Consider the following 26,275-nt stretch of genomic DNA (forward strand, 5'->3'; position numbering starts at 1 on the left):
CCTGGGGGACCCCTATTGAAATTGGTGCAAAGGTAGATAGAGAATCTTTAACCTGGACACATTGTTTTCTGTTTGAAAGATAACTTGAAAACCACTGAAAGCTCTTCCTCTCGCACCATACCGTTTAAGTTTGTAAAGAAGGATTTCATGATCAAAACAATCGAAAGCTTTACTGAGATCAATGTAAACACCCAGTCCTAGTTTCTTTTCATCATAAAATGAATTGAGCAATTCAGTTGCATATATTGAGAGCAATGCCAACTCAGTTAAATGGTTAGCTCGAAAACCGAACTGTTTGTTCGTTAGGACCTCGTGGGTGGTCAGGGGGTTGTACAGCCTATCATAGACAATGCGCTCAAGAATTTTCGACAACGTTGGAAGAAGGGAAATAGGTCGGTAGTTACTTAAAGCACTGACATCACCATTTTTGAAAATAGGAACTACTTTACTGACTTTCATCGATTCTGGAAAAACACCAGTTGACATAGACAAATTGCAATTATGTGTGATAGGAATCGACATAAATGATATAACATCTTTTATAACACTGGAGTTAATACCATCAGTACCTGTGGACATAGATAGTTTCATTTAAGAGGTGACTTTCAAAATTTCACATTCATCAGTTGGATACATAGATAATGACATAATATTATCTGAGCAAAAAAAAAAAGATGTGAAGTGTTCTTCTGAGGCTTCAATATGTGAGGCAACATTTTTACCAATATGACTGAAATAATCGTTAAAAATGTTGGCAATCTCATTTTCACTGAACACTTTTTATTGTGTTTTAAAACAACAGAGGGCAAAGGTTTGTGTGTGTTTTTACCGAGTAGCTCTTTCAGAACATTCCACGTCTTTTTCAAATTGTTTTGATTAGTTTCCAGGAGACGTGCATAATACGACTTTCTTGAGAATCTCATAACATCGGTTAACTTGTTACGAAAACGCACGTAACGTTTGTGATCATACAACTGTTTTGTTTTTAAATACCTCTCTCTGCCTCGTATTCTTGGACCGGAGAATACCAGATGTGATCCAAGGTTTCTTTGCCCGTTTCTTGTCTTTATCTTTTATATCTAGATTTAGTATGTTTCTTGCAAACACTGGTAAAAATATCTATAAATGTATCATACGCAGAATTAACATCTGACTGGTTTGTAACAGCTGTAAAGTCAACTGACTTTATAAGTTCCTCAGTAAGGGATGAAATACAAAGTTGTGTGGCAACACGTGGTGATTTAACAAAGTTAACATTAACCCCATCATGAGTGAACTGAAAAATTGGAAAATGATCGGAAATATCGGTGTATAATACACCAGAAAAAAAAAATAATTTGTCAGTTACATTCGTAAAGATGTTATCAATACATGTACAGGAATGATTTTTTACACGAGTGGGTTTGGTTATGATTGGTCTAAAACAGAATGAATTAAACACATTCAACAATTCATTAGTACCACCGTGGCATGAATGTTTAAAAAGATCAAAATTAAAGTCCCCCATTCAGTAACATGGTTTATTCTCACGTGCTGTTTTACTTAGACACAGGCGTAGCATGTCGAGAACTCATCTCTTTAGGGCTTTGTAAATCACGCCGATAATGACATTCTTTCTGGACGCCTGTTCAATCTCAACAAAGAGGGTATCGACATTCTCCTAATCAAACTGCACATCCGATCGGTTTTTAAAGGCGAAATCATTTTGGATATACATACAATAACCACCGCCTCTCTTTTCTCTTGCTTTATGAACAAAGTTATATCCAGCTAAATTGTACATCGCAGCAACATTTTCTTCAAACCATGTTTCAGTGAATGCATATATACTGAATTGATGAGTTAAAGTCTGGAGGTAATCTTGAACTCGGTGGAATTTTGAGGCAAGACTTCGAGCATTCAAATGAAAAAGTGATAAGGTGTTTGGCATTTGTAAATTCGAAACTTTGTGTCACTGAATTAATAGTGACAGGGACTGTCTAAATCTTCCAAATTGCAATCAGATTCAATATCCTTTTTCATCAAATGAGAGGACATTTACAATAGAGGCACTAAGTTTGGAGGTATCAATGTCAACATTGCTACGAAAAAAGATTCCAGTGTACACTGGAATTCATCATCATCTACTATCTGGTTAAATGGGAACTCTGCTGCCATACAGAAGGAGCATAACCATGTCCGAGAGGACGATTTCTCGGCATCTACATCGGAAACAAAATTTTCATGGCACACAGTGCCGCATATGCATTGGTACTTATCATTCTTGTTTCGTACTACTTTGAAACATATATTACATTTCATTATGGCTCACGGACATTAAAAAAAAAGGTACAAATAATAAAGGAAGTTGAGAGTTTCTTAGGATAATTACAGTGGTTACAAGGATTGAGTAATTATCGAAGTGCAAAGAAAGAAAAATGTTATGCACTTTTAGGATTGGAACGCGCATGAGTTCAAAGTTCCGTAAGTCAATGATTTTCTATGTGATATTCAGCTTTTTGAGATCTGCTTTACACACGACCGTCAGAAGTCTGTTGTTTTGAGTTCGGATCTTTATCTTGCCATCCTGTGACCACACTTTGTTGGTAGGTGTTGGGTACGATTTTCGAGCTTCGTTCAGCCATCCTTTCCTTTCACCGGTGAGACTCTCATGAACATAGATGTTCATACCCTTAAGCTCTTTCCTGTTCGCATAGAAGAGCGCTCGTGGATCATATCGGCTGAACTTCACGACTATAGGGCGAGCTGCGGGTCTTCCCTTCCTGTCGCTTTTCCCTCGCTGGCCAATACGATGGGAACTGTCAATGTCCGTCGTGGCGATGTCCTGCTTATTTTTTTTTTTTTTTTGCTACGTCACAGATAATGGCATTCGTGTTTTCACCTGGTGTCTAGGGTACCCCGTGAACGACCAAACAATTTCGTCGAGAATACTGCTCCATTTCCTCCAGTTTGGCTTGGGTGTGGTCCATTTCCTTGCGTACTTGGTTTCTCGATCGTTTTGTCTCTTATCTCCAATTCCATGATAAAACCATCATGTAGAGCCTGGGTGAGAGCTGGAATCAGCTTGCTCAAGACTTGTGGTCGCTGAAAGCTTGAATTATTGCTTCAACAATGTCGCCAGTTGAGTAGGCGGCTCGGTGTCCTCCGTTGCTATCTATGTGCTGTGCGTTTGGCGGGTTGTGGTCAACTGACTTGCCGGACGCGAGATTGGAATGAGGACCATTGGAATCCACACTTTGGCTGGACCTCGTAGTTGGCATGGTGAAGTTGGTGGCTTGGATTCCTCAAATAGATACCGATATTCTTGTTGAGAGTCCTTCTTGCGTTTGACTGAGTACCAGATAGTGTTCATAATGTGACAGCATGCATTGTAGTTTGACAGAATCCGAGTACTAAGTATTTGAAGTTCTATTAGATCATTTTACGATGATTTTTGGAGAGCAAGCAAAGAACACGTCTGCTCACGTCAATGGCGCCCGAGTATACTTTGTTTCACACACGATGATAGCAGAAAGACAACTGATAATCATCCGCTCATGTGAAATGTCAAGCAGAAGTTTTTTCAAAACATTTCAAGAGGCATCTTGGTGAGTTACAGTCTGTTAAACATGTCAATATAATGTGAAAAACAAATTGAAGGTCACATGCAATAGGCCACCTGCAATACAGCCTCGCATTTTCCGACATCATCTCGTGGATCAAGTACTCTATGTGCAATGCACCCATCATAGAGACAAGCTTGCCTTCACCCAAACCGTGTAGATATTGCCATTGGAAGACTCTGATGATCGCATACAGTGACTGTGCACCTGTAAGAACGCTATAATGGTGTGACCTCAGGATGTCTATCCAGTTTAGTCGTGGTGGAGATCTGTGTGCCGATCTGTGCAATGTAAGCTCCATCAGGGAGGTCTCCTGGCTCCACCGCATGCTTCACTGAAGACGCAGATGGTGCCCTGTCTTGAAAGAGATTGAGGGTATAGATCATAGACCAATTTCAGCAGGAGGTTACACTGAATCATCACTTGCTGGCAGAGTTTTAACCGGATCATTCAGGTGATATTAGCCGCTGCCAGCGTACCCTGATTCACACATTGGATGCAAACCGGATGGCGGCCATATTGGAAACAAGCGATATTTGGGCATGGGGGCACAAGTCTTGGCCAGGCCCAATATTGTTCAGGAGTATCGAGTATAAAGAAGACAATTAGAGCAAATAGTAGTTCCACTCCTATTTGGAAGTGAGGTACCTAAAGATGTCATCAAAAATGCCCAAGTTGCCTGACTTAATGACCTAAACTTAACTGGATAACCAATAGCAAGTTGCAAGACACAGGATTACAACAGTAGTTCATGTGGAATGCATGTTAGGCCTCACAGTATGTCGTTTTCCAGATGGTCCATGACGTCACTGTATGCTCCAGGACCATGAATCGTTCATCGGAACCATACAGCCCACGAGCTTGACACTGGCCAACACAGGCCCGCCAGTTCGAAACTAGGTAGCATTGCCCATGAGCTTGACACTAAGCATAGGCATACCAGGCCCATAAGAGTCCGACACATGGGGGGGGGGGGGGGTCCACAAGACATACACTTAATAGATTAAGCTCTCTGAAATACATATATTAATCTCGTACCGTGGGCCTTGTTTTCCTTTAGTGTCGAGCTTGCGGACCGCACAGCTTGTGGTCCTATACATTTGATGTCGAGCTCATGGACCTTGATCATCTAGTGTTTAGGTCACAGAATGTATGACTCATGGGCTGCGTAACTCATGGGCTGTACGACTCTTGGGTTGTTTGAGTTGTGACATACACCCGATGAGGTGGGCCTGTTGCTTTCTGGTTAGCACCTTTCACCCTTTCGTCCAGTTCAAGGGACTTTCCCATATGCCAGTTCACAAACAATTAAGCATCTACCCAAAATATGGTACTCCTCTCCCCACCTTCCATGTTAAAGCGTACAAATTTTGTCCAGTGCAAATTGGATAATGTTGCACCTAATTTCATGCAAGCGAGGCTGCATAACTAACCCAAACATAAATTTTATATTTGAGGTCACTGCCATCACTGAAGACACGTAAGCTTCATTTCAGAAGTAATTGACCGCTCACATTCCTGAGACCTTTTACTATGAACCAATGCTCTGTGGAATATGCATACATGCTTTGATTATAACGTCAAGGCGCGATTTGTACATGATTAAACTTTTAGGATTAAACCAATGAAGCCAAACATCAATATATGTAATCCTACACAAATTTTGATATTCTAAAAGTCTGACCTCACATTGTGCTTAGATGTCAAAGTCGGATATACACAGGGTAATGACCAATGTTCTGTGGAATGAGAAGACACTTCTATTGTAGCATAAATGCTAATAGCATAATGCATGATTGCACACCAGGTATACAGTTAACCATTGAATATACGTCAAATATCAATATTCTCATATTTTGAGGTCATTGACCTGTCACAGTCCTCAGAGGTCAAAGGCAGAGACATGTAAATAATTTCCCTTGATCTGAGGAATAGGAAAGCGATTCAGTTGTAACACAAATTAATTTTTAAGACATCGTTATCATGTTTATCATCAACCAATTGCACAAAATATCAAAATTCTGATAATTTGAGGTCATTGACCTCTGGAGGTCATCAGAGGTCAAAGGTAGAAACCTGTCAGGGATCATGGAACATGGAGGCAATTCCACTGTTTAAAAAAAAAGGGGGGGTTAGTACATCATTGGCGTGTTTATCATTAATCAATGACAAAATATCAATATTCTGATATTTTGAGGTCATTGACCTCTGGAGGTCATCAGTTGTCAAAGGTAGAAACCTGTCAGGGTTGTATGGAGCATGAAGACAATTCCACTGTAACAAAAAAAAAAATGAGTTTTTGGCACATCATTACCATATTTAACATTCATCAATGACACAAAATATCTATTTTTATCAAATTTTGAGGTCATTGACCTTTGGAGGTCATTTCAATTCAATTCAGACTTACCTCCCGATCTCAAAATGAATCTTATAACATGTGCTAACACTGGTGAAAGTTTCATGCTTAAGTCAAATTTTGCAAAATTTTTCGGCTTATCTGCTCTACTATTTCCCGTTTTGCAGAGTTCCGTTCCTTTCATGTTATCTTCTAACCCACGCGATTAGACACAGGAATACCTTCCGATGTTCCTACTAATTGGATTTTCTTTTTCGCGAGATACGTGGCGTGATAAAAGGTCAGACCACATTGAAACGAGAGAGAGAGAAAAAAAAAATAACGCATTAAAAAGCTTTTCATGTAGCGACAAACGTGGCCAAAAATGGACAATTGGAATGCGTATGTAACTCATCATTATATCCTTTCCATTTTTAGTTCCGACTTACACTTGTTTTGCTGGTTAGTATATATGGATTTGTATGATTAAAGCCGATATAATTAATGAGATCACCGCGATCCCGTCGTGTGACAGTAGCGTAAAAATATTTGAAAAACGCACGTTAATCTACTTATTTGAGTCGGTGTTCAGAAAAAGAAGCAAACGCTTGTTTAACAGTTTGAATAGATCTGGCTTTGTTCACTATCATTTAACAAATGATAGTGTAAATATGAGTGTGTATAATTAAAGCCGAAATAATTAATCAAATCAACGCGATCCCGCCGGGTGGCAGTATATGAGCGTAAAAATAGTTGAGTAATGCATGTTAATCTACTTGAGTCGGTGTTCAGAAAAAGAAACAAACGCATTCAACAGTTTGAATAGATCTGGGATTGTTCATTATCATTTAACACTGCATTTCACAATGAAGATTTTTCTTTTTTTCAGAATGGTCTTTAGAGGCACAGATTTGCGTAAAAAGGATCATAACCTTCCAAATTCCCTGTCGCATATTTTTCAAGAACGGATGTACAAAACGCGAAGAGATTTTCCGAAGAAAATAAAGAACGTATTTTTAATTCCTTCGGGCGCAACTATCATACATTATATAAGATTACAGCTGAAATGATTTACGAAATCATCGCATTCCCGCTGGGCACCAACAGCGTAAAATACCTCGAAAGTTACGATAAACAACGCATGTACGTTACTCTATTTGCGCCGGTGTTTAGACAAATTAACAAACGCATTTTATACAATCTGATTTTGTTCATTGTCATTTTACATTGTATTTCACAAACGAAAAATATTCTTTCAGAATGGTTCAATACAAGAGGAAGAAATAGGTGTAGAAAGAATCACGAATGTAATACATTGTATAGGCCTACTTGTCAAGAACATAATGTGCAACTATTATGCGAAGATATTTTCTGAACAAAAATAAAGAATGAACGCATTTCAACCCCTACTTTTTTCGTCTTTTTTGTATCAATTCACAAATAATTTCCCTCTATTCTCTCAATAATAATGATCCATAATTGTGTAATAACAACGCAAAGAATGTTCTTAAGTTTGACTGATGGGTATATGACGTCATTTTGTTTTTCTTTGTTTTTTGATGCGGACGGTTATAACGAGGTACCGGTTATAACGAGGTAATATCGCCGGTCCCACGGACCTCGGTATAACGGGGTTTCACTGTGCTGGATGCAGGGTTCTGAGGATAAACCATTACATGCGTCCAGTAAAAACTGATGCATGGTTTTCGGGCTCTCGTCTATGGCAAGCCAAAAGGAAATGCATCCAGTAAATTTGTCATCGGGTAACACGATAGAAAAGTGGGTTTTTGGCAAGAAAATTACCCATTCTATAGAACAGATGACGCACATGTCTTTTCGTGCGTCAGGCGGAATATAGTGTGCATGCGGTAACTATGGAATTTAGCCTAAAACCCACTCGGCTTCGCCTCGTGGGTTAAGCATTCCATAGTTACATTATGCACACAATTCCGACTGACGCACTCAGACCTGTGCGTCATTTTGTATACTGTAGATATGGAGCATAGATAAGCAAATTATGCTTTCAGCGCCGCAGCCGATGCTGACGACGGAACGCGACACCCAATTTCTCGAATCGTCACGCCGTCGATACCGCCTGAACTGGAGCTGGTTGACGCGCAGCGCCGGTCGCTGCACATCGTACCTGGTAGCCTTGCTTGCAGCCAATCTCATCATACATCTATATATGGATGTTTCCGTCCTATATATTATACTCCCCGTCGTAATACGAGAATGACGAGCCTTATTGCGAGCGATTGTATTTTTTTCCAGGTAAATTGCCTGTTGGGATGTCATCGGTATCATCATTATCATCATGGACAGCCTTCGGGCACATCTCTGACAAACTTTGACATTCTCATGGTAACCCTATGTGATGAGGATATTCGTGTATAAAATGGCAGTGCATTATAAACAGAAAAGCTGTTGAAAGATAGTGATGGCTTTTTCGATCCCTCATCCAAGAGCGTTTGGTAACCTATAAAATCATGCAAATACCTATTTGCATACACGTCTCTGTCGTAATACAGTGGAATGCTTCTGGGGAAGATAAACTACGTTAGTTATTCCTATTGAAGAAATGTTCTAGTTCGGTTCAAAAAGAATTTTAAGGAGTTGGTAACAGTTCAAGTTCTTGAAGTTGTTGAAGACTCCAATGCGGTTAGTAAAGTTAAATCAACAGAGATAACACACTGGATAATTCAGCACGGACGCAGTCTTTCTACTAGTATTTTATCGAAAACCTAACATGCTATTACAACTTATTCCAAGGTCTGCCTTCAAGTATATTGCTAGTATTCAAGTGAATGATCAGTATGAGAAAACGAAGGTAATCGTTAATATTAAATAGTGAATCTATTGCTTTTCACATCTTGGAGGATTTTTCCTCTATAAAGATGTTTCTGCTTGCTTCAATAGTTAATTTACTTCGGCCCTTGATCACAAGATATTTTCTGTGTATGATCAATCATATAATGGTCAGCATACAATGATTCACATAATGTTTAGGGTTTGCAATGGGGTCCATAAGTCATACTTAATCAAAAGATATTGTGTATTACAGGTTGTATTTACATTGGCATAAAGTACCAAGAAATTCCATGTATATGTGATGTTAGAAAAGAAAAGAACCACATGGTACACAAAGTGCACCCTTTTATTCATGGTATGAAAATACTTGAGGAAGCTTGGCTAACATAAATAATGTAATTGATGATTGAATTGAGATTTTAAGCGTAATGTGTTTTTCCTGCTTTACACAAGGTGCACATGAAATATAATTTTTTTTTTATTTAAACTTCACAGTCTAAACAGTAAACAGTATGAAAATACTTGGCTAACATAAATAGTGTATATTGATGATTGAGTTGAGATATAATATATGTTGTTCCGGGTTTAAACAAAGTGCACATGAAATAGAATATTTCTTTAATTTAAGCTTCTAAGTCTAAAGAGTAAAATTGTTTCCGTGGCATGTATCTATTCATGTCTGTTATAATATTTTGTATGTACAGTAAATCACTAGACACAAGATCGTGTCTTTGTTCGAAGAACATCGGGCATATCTATCATGCTTATCAGAGATACATGTTATCTGAAAACATCACTGTTAGCATCTAATGATGCATGTTTGATATTGTATACATTTAAGACCATAAAAAAAATGATGCTGTTTAAAAAGAGAGCCAGTTTAATTGTAAACATTTCTTTCGAATTAGTATAAAACTGCACTTCAAAATCAATCACCGTGTACTGCAGGATTCTGCTTTGAGCCGTTCACCCTATCACCCAAGCCTATGTAAAGTGTGTAGAGATCAAAAGCAAAATAAGATGCTTTACAATGTGCCCATTTTTGTCGTAGGAGAATTAAATAACATTATTTCCTGTCCTCTCAGATACAGCCTTTGTTGGCATAGGCGGCATACCGCGAAAGAAACTATACTGAAAAACAGAATAGTACAGCGTGCAACACAACTAATGTTGACATGCAATGAGGGTCATGCTGTCTAAACATGTTGCAACGTCATGCGACATGACAGAGATAGATGGACCACTTCGAGTCATAATCGTAACGAATCGTCACATGTACCAATTGACTTTACGCGACCATTCGTTGTAATATCCGCCTCCCCATCGGGTCATTTTGTACACTAGAATAGGGTTCATGCACCCATGAAAGCGACTGATGTGAGAAACGGCGACCAGGGGCCTGTTTCATAAAACTTGTCATCAGTGACAACTGCCACATTTCTATGACAAATTTGCTCTCAGCCAATCAGATGCAAGGATTTCCGTTGCTTGTCACTGATGACAAGTTTTATGAAACGGGCCCCTGGTCACTCACATTTCACATAAGGGTGGGATTTCACGGAGCACGCGAACGATTTGCAAAGGACGCGAAGGACAAAATCCAACATTCGGAAAAGTTTTTCTCCGAATGCGTTCCGACAGTGAAGCCGAAAACTATTCTTTGCGCAATTTGTGCGAAGTTTCCACGACGTATGTGCGAATGTCGTGTGTATCATTGCTAAAGTACAGCATGTTACGTACACGAAGAACACGCGACGGAAATGCGAAAACCGAAAAATTTTCAATCATCATAGGAGAAAATGTACCCAAGGAGAGGTGGAAGCTGTCTTGAGTTGATTTTTTTTTTCTTTCCTCTATTTCTCCTTTCTTTTTCTCTCATTTCTCCATCGTGTGCTTGCCTACATTTTGTTTTTTCCTAGGACCTATCTCCACTAGTAAAGCACTGGATTTTTTTTTTTTTTTTTTTTTTTTGCAGTTCCTCCAACACATAATCTCTATAGTTCAAATGAAATTTTACATACTTTAGATTAATTTTAAGTGTATTCTGCGATTTTGTTTGTAGATCAAACATTTCTTTCTCTTTGCTAGTCTTTAATTTCTTTTGTTGCTATAGTTGTTAATAATTGCTTGATGTTTAGATGTATGCTACGATTTTTATTTGTAGAAAACATATAGGTCATACATCCCCCAAACGTGCGCTAAACGTTCGCGAGAATGTCTCAAAAAGTACGCGAACAGTTTGCGATTACGTCGTAAAATGATCGGAAAAACTTCGCAGATTTCGCGTAACATACGCGAGACATTCTCCAAAGTTTCGGAGTCTGGGGTTTCATGAACATTTTGCGAACATCGCGCGTGTCTTGCGAAGGTCTTGCGCATATGACGAGGCTTTAAAGACACTTTCGAGAACAATTCAGGAGCAAATCACGACTAAGTGTGCGGAAAAGGTTCGCAAAAAATTTCAAACTTTTTTGAAATTTTCGCCGAAGTAAAAACAACATTTGCGAACAATTGACGACGCTTCCGAACCCTCACGTTCGTTTGGCGATCTTTTGCAGACCAAAATACGAATGCTGGATTTTGCCATTCGCGTCCTTCGCAAATCGTTCGCGTGCTCCGTGAAAGGGATTTCTTTGAACAAAAGACCGTGTTAACAGAAGGTGTTTATGCTATAACAGTACTGTCTTTGCGAAATCGATATATGGCAAATCCAGTCACACAGGGACTTGTTACCTCAATGCCTTTAACTGTCACTTTAACTTCATCACGATATAGCTTCACTTTTACAAAGTGAATGATTATAGACCGATTTTCACCCTAGAAACCTTGTTAAACGGTGCTTTTAAGATGACATTAATTTTACCTATTATAGGTCTGTAGCAGCACAGGGAAAAAAATTAAACTTTGATTCCCTGTAAGCATTTCTTCTGTCTCATCGCAAGTTGAAAGTGAAGATGCGTGATGGTCTCGGTATATCTGGCTCTTGTTCAAAATGTTTTAGATTCAAACCACCTTTGAAATACTTAGTCGTCCCTGATGTTTTCGAATTGCCAACAAATACACAGCATATTCTGATATTCAAAACTACTTCGTCGTTCACGAGGCGTTCATCTGACGTGCCTGACGCTGGTGTATCGATAGAATAACGAGTGCGCACATAACAGGTAGCGGTTTTGTCTAATACGTCACGCCAGATGCGAGTAACTCATTCAGCTCAGCACCTAATACAGACTTGAATGTGGGAATTATTTGATTCAATCTATTCGTTCGTAAAGGAGAAAGCATGAAAGGTAAAGCGCGCATGCTCGAAACAATACAAGCGGCATTTTCTTATCAATCCACAAAAAGTGATCGAGTCTAAGTGTTCTTGAAGGGACGCCTTTAATTTTGTAATGTTTTACCGTAAGCCTTGTTCTAATCTAATGTAATTTTCTGTCATTGGGGACATGAACACCTTTTATAATATTATAATTTAAGCTTTCTCAACACTTCTGCGATATCCAGCACGCAGTGCAGCAGCGCTTGACAACAATCAAAGTTGAAATAAACTAGTTATATGAATACTTTTGACGAAAATTATACGCATAGAAAAGAAAAAATATTATACTAATCAGTTACAATTTTACAGGCATGATATGCAAAATACATGGAAAGTTTTAAAGCAAGCCATGAATGTATCAAATGTTGAGTCAAATATTACAAAAATTAGATTCGATGGCGAAATTTTTGAAGATCCTCATCAAATTTGTAATATTTTGAATAATCATTTTTCTTCAATTGGGGAAAGCCTGACAAGTAATATTCCTCCCTCCACAAAACATTTTTCCGAATTTTTTGGTCCACCAAATTCTAGTTCAATATTTTTTAATCCAACATACACTCAGGAGATAGTGCCAAAAAAAAAAAAGTGCTGGACACGATGACATCAGCAATTTTCTTTTAAAGGGGTTAATATCGTCAATTGCGGATCCTTTAGCTCATATGTTTAATTTATCCCTTTTTAACGGCACCTTCCCCGAAAGTATGAAGAAAGCAAAAGTCATCCCTTTGTTTAAAAAAAAAGGTGACAAATTAGACGTAAATAATTACCGACCAATTTCTTTGTTATGTGCATTGTCAAAAATTCTTGAAAAATTATTTATAAAAGAACTATTAATTTCTTTAAATTCAATCATATATTTTCGAATTCTCAGTTGTGGTAATGGGGAGAAACATAGCACTACACATGCATTATTGAGTTTTATAGAAAAAGTGGCACATGCTATCAATAAATCTTCTCATCTGATAGGTGAGTAAATACTTGTTCCTGGACTTCTCCAAGGCCTTCGACACCATCAATCATGATATTTTACTTAACAAATTACATCATTATGGAGTGCGCGGGAAGGCCTTGGAGTGGTTCAGGAGCTACCTTATGAACAGGAAACACTATGTCTCTCTAAATGGTTGTAATTCACAAATGTTAAATATTAAATGTGGGGTGCCACAGGGAAGTTTATTAGGTCCACTGTTGTTTAATGTTTACATAAATGATTTTTGTAGATCATCAGATGTTTTTTCTTTTATTCTCTTTGCAGATGACTCAAATCTATTTTTTCACACAATAATCTTCTTACCCTTGTTAATACAATAAATTCAGAATTAGAAAATGTTGCCCAGTGGATAAAAGCAAATAAGCTATCTCTTAATCTTCAAAAAACAAAATATATGCTCTTTAGTAATTCTACTGAGGTATTGTCTGTTGATATTGTTTTAGATGGTACTCCACTCGAAAATGTTTCCCATGTAAAATTTCTCGGAATAACAGTTGACAATAAGCTTTCATGGAAATTTCATATTGACAGTATATGTAAAATTATTTCACGTAATATTGGTATACTTAATAAGCTTAAGTTTTGTTTTCCTTTGTCCCTGCTTGTACTATATTCATCCTTAATATTGCCATATCTAAATTACGGTATTCTCGCGCGGGGAAATACATGTAAAACATTTTTAGATAAATTACTTTTATTGCGAAAGAAATCACTCCGTGTCATATGTCATACTGCATTTTTGTCCCATACTGACCCACTATTTTATGAGCATAAAATATTGAAAATTAACGATTTGTATTTGTTTAATCTAGGACAATTCATGTATAAATATAACAAAAATAATCCTCCAAACATATTTGAAACAATGTTTCAAAGAAATCAACCCGTTCACAATTATCCAACACGGCGATCAAATTACTTCCATTTGCCATTTCTGAGAACTTTGTTGGCTCGAAACACATTCATCTACGACGGGCCAAAGTATTGGAATTCACTTCACAACAATATTACAACAGCTCAATCTCTGAACTCCTTCAAGATTAAATTAAAATTATCTTTATTGAAATCTTACAACATCCAACCGAGTTAGTTTCCCTTTATCATCTCAGTCAAGTCATCACTCTTTTTTACATTTAAGTCCTCCTTCAATAAAATTACGTTCCTGTCTGTATTCTAAATATAACGATGTGTCTATTCTCTTTTTCGCCTGCATTCTTATTTATCAACATAATTACGTATAAAAAATGTTTTGCATTATATTCAGTCCAGCTTGTATTTCATCACTTATTTCACATTATGGAATCTAGATTGCTTGCGTCCACGATGGCACGTGCTGTAGTTTTTCCCCCTTTTTTCCACTTCCTTTTTCTCTTTTTTTTTTCTCTTTTTTTTTTCCTTTTTTTTTTCTTTTTCCCTTCCCAATCGTCTTGATGTCAGTTGACATCGGTTCGTTTTATTTTGTTTTATATTGCTGTCTTGTGTATTTTCGGAGGGTCCCATATCGTACAAGGTCTGCTTCTTAGTGGGACCCTCCACTTCCATCCTCATCCTTAGTTGACTTGTATTATACGCTTTATGTATAATTGGATGTAATTGGATCTACTTCTCATTTTCACATGTACATTGTCAAATTACGTTCTGCAAGTATTACAAATATCCTGTACATAAGTATGCAATGTATTTTGTTTATTTGATGGAAGTGAAAATAAAGTTGAATCTTGAATGTTGAAACTTTGAGGAATCACATGATAAGGACGGCATCTATGCAGAATATGGCAGGGAGACAGCTTGTATCACAAACGCGTCACTGAACAGTGGTCCTTTGAGGTCCGCACCCGTTTGCAGTCGGCGAGCGAGATTAGGGTTGGTTGAGCGGATCGATTACTCGTACTCTTTATACACAGGGGGCAGCGCAGGGCCGTGTCCCGAAGACACGCTTTCGTGAGAGCCAGACTACATTACCATGGACGAGACGAAAATGGAAAGGCGAGAAAGAGATCAAGAATGACGAGAAAATTAAAAGACATGTCGTCAAGGAAATGGGAGACAGGACTGGGCGAGAGGATCAGCTTACATTTTTTTTTTTTTCAGGGGGGGATCAACATTTGCTACGCAGGAATAACCCTAGTTCACTCTCATGCATGGGGCTCATAAGGTCGAAAGCCAAGAGTGAGATGTGTATTTCTGTTGTGTATGATTTTGACATCAGAGTTATCCATCATTTTGATATCGCAATCAGTACATCTTCATTGTATTATAGGTTTTCCCGGCCAATTTCGCACTTTCTTCAGTCTTATTCCTAATTGCTGCATTCAATTTAGCACAATTTAGCGTAGATGGCATGTTCCGTATTTCAATTTTATCATCTTTTCATTCAAATTCATTTTGGAGCATTCAAATTACCTTTAACATCATTCGAATCAGCACTTTTTCAGTTCAAATTCGTAAGACAAGCACCATTTCGCAAATCGTTCATTCAATTTAGCATGATATAGTCACGTGATCACGTATACGCTGCGCTCGTTCATTCGAATTCATTCTTGGGCATCCAATTTCGCATTTACTGCAGTCAATTTAGCAGACACGTTTATGCTCTTATTCCTTTATTTTTCATTTTCATTCATCATAGGTATTGTTTGTAAGAATCATAACATTTCATATATTCGTATTCATTCGTTATTCTGATATCATCTTTGCAACAGTACTTGAAAGATAATGTTATGTGTATGTGTTTATAATGTTCGATAGCATTATTTCATTCACAGATACATTAATTTTAAATTTGTTTTGACATTAATTGGGAGAAGGAGATTTCAGTTAACATCGTGATTATTTCTTTCATCTGCATGTTTCATTATTTTCATTTGGTGGGTGCCATATTGCGTTAATCATCACTGGAATAAGGTTCTTGGATCAGCTCTAGCCATCAATTTGTCAAGGTTATTACCCTCAAATGCTTCTATGATTCTTTCCCTGTCTTCTTGAGAGATACGGCTGTATCTAACTTGTGCTGCCATAACTGGACATAAGGAAGTGAAGTGAATGTATGGTACTGGTACATGTATAGTTCTGATAACATGAATGAAAGAAGAGGGGCGTTACAGAACAACAAAATTTAGTTATTTAGGGTCAAAGATACCTTTACTATGTACTTAACAGTGGATGAAACAAAAATTCACATTTAAATACGAATAAATCACGGTTCTCACCTTTTCAAATAACATTACGCAAATTTGAATGTTTGAATGAATGGAATTTGAATGTTTGGAATTTGACTGCCCATACGCGAAACTGAATGACTGAAATACCATTTTCCGCCAGTGCTGGCGAATTTGAATGACTGAAGAGCACGTGCCAATTTGAATGCCCGTTTTACGAATTCGAAAGGCACATGTGCGAATTTCATTGATCGAAATGCTAAATTGAACGAACAAGTTGCAATTTTGAATGACAGAATGTGCAGTGACGAGGATTTTCGCTAAATTGAATGAACCTTTTATCAAATGGACTGACAAAAGTGCGAAATTGGCCGGGAAAACCTAAATTAGTTTGTATTAGCAGCAAGAAGTCATCATGACGTCCATTGTCATTATCATCATCGTCATCATCATCGTTATCATCATCATCGTCATCATCATCATTGGTATGACCCCAACGTCATCAGTATTATCTGATCATGGCAAATATAAGGCTACTGAAATGCCCCCAGATGCCCATTATGGGCAATTCCACACCACAACAAATTCACACAAACAGCGTTGTAATTTCTTCAAAATCAAATAGATAACAGGGTCGAGTTTATGTCATTTTAAAGTTTCGCGTGTTTTCACCGAAATCATATTTTCGCAACTGAATGAGAAAATTCCAAGAGAAGAGGCGTTGATGTCATCATGTAACAACTCGCTCATTTTGCTGCACAAAGATACAAAAGCACATTTCTCTTTTAATCGACAGGAAGCAACATTGTAAATCACCTTCCCCACTGTCATCGTTGCTAGGTCATTACAAGACTACACTACTTTGATTTGAAGAATACGTGTCATTTTTTTTTTTTTTTTTGGTTAATTTTCATGTAAACAGGAAGAAAATGTAGCCATGGTTATATTCAGGTAGATTGGACATGTTAACATAATGTTTAATTAAGTCCAACTTGAGCATGGTGTGCAATTTGCACAGTGCTCAATGTTGGAAAGATAATTGACACACCTTTATTATTGTGGAGGTCAATTCTGGAGAGAATGCTGACTCTGGCTTTGTCTTTTTGTTCATCAGGCATTCACAGTCACATGCAGACATCGGCGGCGGTCATTATTGTCTGGCGTACTTTGCTGAGGCGGTTCTTTGACATGTGCTGTAAGGTGTTAATAACGGTTGTCTAATTCTGAAGGGGACTATCTATTTGCATTTCTTTGACACGTTAACAGTATGCTTTTTTTCCATAGTAGGTACCTTGACTGGATTTTGTACCGTGATCCCTTTTCTTTGCACCACTTGGACATTAAAAGAGAAATGCATTTTGCGCTGACTCGGGGGTGTTGTTGTTGTTGTTTGTTGTTTTTTTTTAATACGGACACATTATTGATAAAGTCAAACAACTGATGAAAGCTTACCGATGGCTATATGGCACTGTGATCAATGCACAAGGAATCAATTATGGCGACTTGAGGAACGTATATTGGCAGTGCGGTTTTTGACAGTGATTGTTTATTCAAATGATTTCCTCGTATTATGCGTTTTAACAAAACTTTCTCTAATATAATACCTTAGGATTTCGTCGAATTTGATATATCTTCGTCATTACCCTATACTCACCTTGAGAAACATGTGTGGAAGGGTTATTTACACTTTTTACACTCAGTATTCCAAATATTTCTTTAATATATCGACTGATTGTCCTATCCCAGAAGAGTGAAACCTCACTAATGAGCATCAAAACCTTTTCCTGAGTATCATTATCATTTTGATATACGACGTAGCATGTGCAGAGTATAGAAAAGAGGAAGACTTTTTTTCCCCCTTAGTCATTCACATGAAGATGCTATGCTGCTGTATAGTTCCTTTAAATTTTGTGTTTCGTTCAATCGAGATTCGATGTGCTCTCCGTTCCTATAAATTACAGTAGGACCTCGATTATTCGGCCATCGGTTATCCGGACGTCGACTTGCTGACATCTTCTTCTTAATGTTTCCATGTATTTCATACAGTGCCAAATCTCACTCATAACAAACACACGTTCAACCATAATACAGCGTACGATTACATCACGCTACATATTCAGAGACTGGCGCCGCTCTTGTCACTGGCACTGAGTGCACAGCAGTACTTACAGTACAATGCAGCGGCAGTATTCGACGAGTCGCGATATTTATCTCATCGTCGGTCTCTATCAATCACACAAACAATAAATGAAGGGATATTTTACGTATATTTCTTTTTATTTCCGTATCAATTCCTGAAGTATGAAACATGATGTGTTTACCCCTATAGCATGACATGTAAGAAAGTCTTGTATTTGAGCATATCCGGCCAGCGCAAGGGATTATCCGGACGCTTGTCGGTCCTGACATGGCCGGATAATCGAGGTCCTTCTATCTGTATATTTTCTATATTGTTGCTCGGGGACACTAGTAGTGATTCCATACCGTGCATTTCCCATGTATGTCTATGATATGCGTGAAATTGCATCTGGATGGACGCAAACATTATAATCGTATACAAGAAACGTATGGTACTTAAGTTGCAAAAATCCATACATAGGGTTATAAAAAGCTCACTTAAAAAAAAAAAAAAAAAAAAAAAAAAAAAAAAAAAGATATGAAACTCATGGGTAAACGTTTACCGGAAACCGTGATATTTTTCATGTTTGTCAAAGTCGGATGTGCAAAAATTTAAGATGCTGACGTGGTAAGATCATCGCCCCACGAATTTAATCTCTCATCGACCTGCCTACCAAACTCCACTCATTTTCCCTTTATTTGATAGTTTACAGTGAAAACAAAATAGGAGCTACCAATCAGTGATTGAGTCAGGTAATTGTAGACTTGTACCAAGATATAAAAGTAAAATATTACTCTGAAATATTATGTTTAGAGAGGCGGCTATTATAATAGGAGATGAAGTCATATAATTTTCATAATGTTGTGACTATCGACGTTATAGTGTTACGCTAAAGCAGGTGAAACAACGATTTTTATTTCTAACTTAGTTATTTTTAAGCAATATCAAGGAAGCTTCAGCTGCCGTTCTGTTTGGGGGATTTTTATTCATTAAGTTGTTTTCATTAACAGAGCAGGAATTAAACTTCTGCCGTCAAATTTTCTTCTCGGAAGGCCACCTCCTCCCGTAAACATAGCTAGCAGACCGGTGTCACTTCTACATTCTTGATCAAGTGCAGAATAATCTTCTCACGACAGAAGTGGTCGTTGTAATGTGTTTGTTACCTGTTGTCGGCAAATACTGGAGATGCAATTATGTAAATCTCCGTGCTCTAGTGATCTCAGCCACAGGCTAATTGCGGTAACCACGCATGATACAGTTGGTGTAAATGGGAAATGGGCGTACGCAGTGAAGCCTCGTTTCACTTGTTAGAGACTTGTGGGGAAAAGAAGAAGATAAAAGGCCGTCACTCGGTGGCGGAAGCAGCATCATCCTTGTGTGATTGATCAGAAGAAAAGAAAAATTAATTAATTTGCCTCCCCAGTGTTTGAGAGATACACATCACACATACACTTCTCACAGGAATGCGTTCACGAATCGAGTGTGCATAATGTATGCAACTTGATATCACGTACCTTATTGTGTATTATCAAGTTGGAGATGGAAAATAAATCAATGAATGAATAGATGAATGATAAATGAATGGATGAATGAATGAATGGATGGATGGATGGATGGATGGATGGATGGATGGATGAATGAATGAATGAATGAATGAATGAATGAATGAATGAAGAATGAATGAATGGCGTGACCCTATATGGGAGGTCATGTCTCTCACAGATTTCACGTGCAGCTTAAGAAAAGCCGAGGCATGACTCTCCGAGGTCGTATAGGACGTCTTCTCACAACAGATCACAGGCTACTAGTACTGTGCTGCAGACGACAACAACTCGTTGCAGCCTTAAGACAAGGCTATGCAATACCCACTCTCTCTAAACTGTGACGTCTGAACGTTCTAGACGTGATAACGGCTGGCGAACAACGGACGCGGTATTGTGGAATCATGTTCTGATGGATATCAAAGATTTCAAACATTCCACCATTGTTCTGTCCTCCAAACTCCCAGGCATATTTCTTTAAGTCCTTTGGTTTGATGATGGATGTCATTCGGGTCATGACAATTCAACAACATTGCTATATACCTGCTGATTTCATTCTATCGGGAGCCCTGCTGCCATTACACCGATAAACAATCCCAAACAAACCAAACTCAAACAAACCGAGACTTGAACCTCGATAGTCTATGATAATTATGACCAATGACCATGCTTCTCATAACGGCGTCGTTGTATCCCATACCATGTCTCTTCGTGTCACAGATAAGCCTGTTTTATTGCACTGTGGGTTATTGTTGCTGTGTTCCATCATACCTACAACATAACATATAACACACACACACACACACACACACATATATATATATATATATATATGATAACAAAACTCCCTAGGGCCTGTTTCATTAAAGGGATCGTATAGTTTTGGTTGAGACCAAACTTCAGGTTTCTAATATTTTAGATAATGAGAAACCTCTCATGAAATATGAAAGAGCATGTAATTCCAGGAGGGATTCTATGGTTTCTCTCTTTATGAAAATCGGCTTTAAAATGACTGAGATAGCCAAAAAAGAGCATTCCTAATAAAGAGCGGGACCCATCTTTTATTAGGATCGCTTTGTTTTACTTTGTTTTTGAATGTCTCAGCAATTCCAAAACCGATTTTCCTTTAATAAATTTTGAATTCCTCTTAAAATGGTTTGCTCTGTACTATTTCATCAAGTGGTTTCTTGGTATCTCACAAAAACTTAGAAGCCCAATTCTCATCTCCACCAATACTATACAATCCCTTTATGCTCTAAAATCGATCAAGTCAACTGATCTTTGGAAACATTTTGGTACCAATCAGTCCTCAGAAGTTACGAACTGTTTCACTATGCCATTGTGAGAACAATATACCTTGCGACCACGTTGTCATGTTCTAAAATACAACGTAAATGCCTATGTATCCTTCCCGGCAAGATCTGATATGAATCTGCCCGAACTTTGGGTTCATTGTTTGGCTTGATATAGTTCCAATGTTTATCTTGAAACAAGGCTCGGGACTTTTCCGCGATCATTGATGACATGGACGATGGGTTGTTGTTTCACTGGCTGATTGTTATTTCCTTAAGAGTATACCTATGGTTGCTCATAGTTTCACCTGGATTAGATTCCATTTTGGTTACAGCACCGCGCAATCACAGCACCTCAGCAATATCTGGGTATCTCTGATCATTATCTTTTTTGTGGGGGGGGGGAGGGAGGGGTGGTGGGAACGGTCGGCTCCGATCATAATGCTATCTCTCCATACGATCGAGGTGTCATACTTAACAAGAAATTTATATACTTTCATGTCCTAGAATACATCGATCGTAAAGGTCTATGTATCCTTCCCAACAAGATCTGATATGAATCTTCCCGAACTTTGGGTTCATTGTTTGGCTTGACATAGTTCCAATGTTTCTCTTGAAACAAGGCTCGGGACTTTTCCGCGATCATTGCTGACATGGACGATGGGTTGTTGTTTCACTGGCTGATTGTTATTTCCTGAAGAGTATACTCGTGGTTGCTCAAAGTTTCATCTGGATATTAGATTCCATTTTGGATATAGCACCGTGCAATCACAGCACCCCAGGAATATTTGGGTATACTCCACTAGTCCTTAACTTAATGCTGATCATTATCTTCTTTTTTTTTCGGGGGGGGGGGGGGTGATGGGAACGACCGGTTCCGATCATGATGCTGTCTCTCTATGGAGGTGTCATGCTTAACAAGAAATTTATATACTGTCATGTCCTAGAATGCATCGTAAAGGTCTATGTATCCTTCCCAACAAGATCTGATCGAATCTGCCCGAACTTGGGGTGCATTGTTTGGCTTGGTTATTATAGTTCCCATGTTAGTAAATCAAGGCTCGGACTTTTCCGCGATCATTGATGCCATGGACAATGGGTTGTTGTTTCTTTGGTTATATATATGGTTGCTCATAATCTAAGTCTAAAATATAATTTTTGTTACAATCACAGCACCTCAGGAATATTTGCTTCGTCATAAAATAGTGCTGATCATTATCTTGTTTTCTTTTGGGTGATGGGAACGAACCCTTCCGATAACAATGCTGTCTCTGTAATTGTGGAGATGTCGTACTTAGGTAGAAATCTATTGTCGAAATCTTTCGAAGACGCTACTGAATCGAGATTTACGTCTTTCTGAACACTAAAGATGCCAGATATAAAATCGGATACTCGTGGGATACAAGCGGTATGAGGAAGTGTATATTATTCTATGAGTCACAAAAGGAAGTCATTGGCTGTGTAAATAGATGTGACAATGTCCTATGGAAAAGACTGAAGCATCCTGGCGTTTTAGAATATATGAGGCCTACTTTGATACAGCTCCTTGTTACAAAAAGCTTGTAAGAGATACCGCATCAAACCAGTGGACACTGGAATCCATATGCAATAATAACACAGTCACGTGCTGCATTCTAGTGTTGGAGCATGTCACATACAGATATATGCAAGCAACTTTAAAGGGGAAGGCTAGTAACCGATCAGTGGGAATCGGTGGGAATGCTGAGGGATGATTGTTCCAATCCTTGTGGGATTCATTTAAGAGTACATTATATATCTATTGTTGTGTGAAAATCATTTGCTTCAGAACGGTCTCATATTCAAGTAATGTGCAGATTAATGCCCCGTCACTGACCAGGGACGCTTACCTGGAAACATTAAACTGCACATTACTTGAATATCAGACCATTCTGAAGCAAATAATTTTCACACAAGAATAGATATATAATGTACTTTTAAATGAATCCCACAAGGATTGGAACAATCATCCTCCAGCATTCCCACTGATCAGTTACTAGCCATCCCCTTTAACGACCCAGTAATAATAAAGAAGCAACTTATCATCCCTATATTGATTGAAAACAAATCCTCTTCTCTGGGAGAGGATAAGGTTCCTGACTTCTCTTACAAACAGCCGTTAATAGAGGGAACTAGAAAGATAACATTTTTCGTTCACTTCCTTGTGAGCACAACGACCCTTTCCTTAAGTATTTAATAACTTGAACAACTGCATGCTTCTTATTTTTCAAAGAAAGACCTGCACTGGTGAACAAAGTTCATGGAATAATTCGCTCACCGCCGAAATCGCCGAACTCGACTTTCGCTATGCGCGCATAAACGTGTGCGTAAAAGCGCGGAGTAAACTATGATAAACCCTGCGTCGATCAGAGAGCAATTTTGGTACACATGGTATTATTTTTGAAATTTTACGTGTTCGGACAGCAATGTGTCGTCTGTTATACCATGACCTGTTGGTTTATGGGTACGAAATTTGGTCTGCCTCTTATTAAGATATGATTAATCTTGTGAATTTTACAATATGGGCCTAGATAACATCACGTCTGAATATTTTTTTTCCTATCTTTAAAGGGAAGGTAAACCCAAAGAACAATGTGGATTGAGTGAAAGCAGCAACATTAGTAGAACACATCAGTGAAAGTTTGAGGAAAATCGGACAATCGATGCAAAAGTTATGAATTTTTAAAGTTTTGGTGTTGGAACCGCTGGATGAGGAGACTACTAGAGGATATGACGTATGAGTGGACAACAATACAAAGAAAATACAAAGGAAATTCAACAAAAATTCACTTTTCTAGAATTATGAAAAAACAATGGACCAACCGCTTTCAGAAAGCAGGGGGAATAATTGCTACCCTTAACATATATCAATATCAAGTTGATGGAATTTGTAATTTTCATGAAAAATGGATTTTTGCAGAATTTTCTTTATATTTTCTTGGTATTGTTGTCCACTCATACGTCATAACCTCTAGTAGTCTCCTCATCCAGCGGTTCCAACATCAAAACTTTAAAAATTCATAACTTTTGCATCGATTGTCCGATTTTCTTCAAACTTTCACTGATGTGTTCTACTAATGTTGCTGCTTTCACTCAATCCACATTGTTCTTGGGGTTTATCTTCCCTTTAATCTTTATGTGCACGAAATTCGGTCATTCATAATGCCTCTCATTAAGATATGATTAATAATGTGATTTTTACGATATGGGGCCTAGATATAGTCACGTCTGAATGTTGTTGTTTTTTCTATCTTTCATGTTGTCCAGGGCAATTCAAACGAAGGAAGAGAGAAATGTGATGTCATCAAATGGCACGTGTTCTCAGCAGCGGCGTATAGTCTTTGTCAAGACACACAAGACGGCGAGCAGCACCACAGCTTCCATCCTAGAGCGTTTCGGCTACCTCCACAACCTCTCGTTCGCCGTCCGCCCGGCTGGACACATACTCACTGAAAATTCCCTCTTTGATCGCTCCGTTGTCGCCGACCAGGAGGCGCTGTCTTCGAAAAACTGCTCCAACGTTGGCGAGGGTTTCGACATGCTGACAAACCACGCTCGCTACAACCGGCCCGAAATGGACGCCGTGGTGCATCACGCCAAATACGTGACCATCATCAGGGAACCCGTTGCGCAGTTCGAGTCGGCGTTCAGCTACTTCAAGGTGGCGGAAAAAATCGGCCTCAGCAAGTACGATCAACCCATTGAAGAGTTCATGAAGCAACCACGAACGTACCTGAATATGAGAGCGTACGACTACTATTGGCAGGCCATGCGAAACCAACAGCTATTCGACCTGGGCTTGGATCACAAGTACCACGACGACGAATACATGGTCGATTACAAGATTGAGACACTCGCCAAAGAGATCGACCTCGTGATGATCACAGAGTATTATCACGAGTCGCTCTTACTCTTGAAAAAACTCCTGTGCTGGGATTTCGATGATATTCTTTACTTATCAAACGGTGTTCGCGTGCCCAGCCGCAGGTATTCGCTCTCACCCGAGCTTCGAACGAAGATTCGAAGTTGGAATTGCGCAGACGCTAAACTCTATGAGCGTTTCAACAGGACTTTTTGGGAGAAGGTCCAGGAATACGGGCCAAGTTTTTACAAGGATCTTGCCACGTTCAAGCGCATGCAGACTGAGGTGACACAAGAGTGCATCGATTTCACAGCGACAGTCGATGACGGGCGAGAACTGAGGTACAAACCGAAATCGAACGCGAGCTCGAGATGCAGAGACATTCTACGCGGTGACGTCAGTTACACGTCACTTATACAGGACCGCATGCGCGAGAACGGAGAAGTTTCGTCAAAGTTTTCTCTAGCGTATCTGCGAGACGTGTATTATTCTGTCTTTCATTCCTGAAACATGCTGAAGAAAACTGTGTTGCAGATATAATCTGCCTCCTGAATTCCAGTAAGGAGAGGGGGAAAAAATAGGTGCGTATTGCAACCGGCTGATCAACAAAAGATGGCGCTATTCACTTCCATGTTGTTAATGACCGTTTTCCTCGAAGGCGATATGTGAATGTGGAAGTCGTTAATGACCGTTTTCCTCGAAGGCGATATGTGAATGTGCTTCTGGTCTGCAAGAACGGTTTGTAGCGTCAAATCCAGAAGACGCCATAGATCTTAGATGATTGTTTTTAACGAGTGCTTTAAAAGCTACGAGTCCTATGCCAAAGAACTTTAAAGAACAAGTACACCGTGCATTCTTTAATGTAGTTCATGCTATTGAAGCCATTGGTTTGTCTGTTCCAGTAGAGAAAGCGTACTATGTCTAATGGATGAGGGTATAGAGGTATCAAATAAAGTTGATATCCTGTTCATTACTATACATGTTCTTATATTGTTGCAATAATAAACTTCACTGATGTTTCCTCCTTGTGTATTCTGCTACGAAACGCAAAAAGCTGCATTTTAAAAGAAGGTGTCTGCGTAGTAATATTTGGAAGAAAAAAATGAAGAAACACGTTTTCTTTCGCTTACAACATGCCGCTCGTATGTAAGCAACCACTCGCAATGCGAGTCAGTTACCATTTATTATAACATGATTTTTGGCGCTACAAGGCATCTTTGACAG

The 26,275-nt window shown here is 38.6% G+C and overlaps 1 protein-coding gene across 2 annotated transcripts in view; it reads left to right on the top strand.

The window, feature by feature from the left end:
• The window catches only part of LOC140227048 (galactosylceramide sulfotransferase-like), a 173,213-nt gene extending 147,146 nt beyond the window's left edge, over positions 1-26,067 (top strand). For both annotated transcript variants that reach the window (XM_072307481.1, XM_072307480.1), the window contains one exon: positions 24,457-26,067. In XM_072307481.1, coding sequence (XP_072163582.1) covers positions 24,488-25,558 — 1,071 coding nt within the window. In that variant the 5' untranslated portion in view covers positions 24,457-24,487 and the 3' untranslated portion in view covers positions 25,559-26,067. The remainder of the gene's footprint in view (positions 1-24,456) is intronic.
• Positions 26,068-26,275: the final 208 nt, after the last annotated feature.

This window comes from Diadema setosum, chromosome 4 (genome assembly GCF_964275005.1).
Source record: "Diadema setosum chromosome 4, eeDiaSeto1, whole genome shotgun sequence".
NCBI lineage: Eukaryota > Metazoa > Echinodermata > Echinoidea > Diadematoida > Diadematidae > Diadema > Diadema setosum.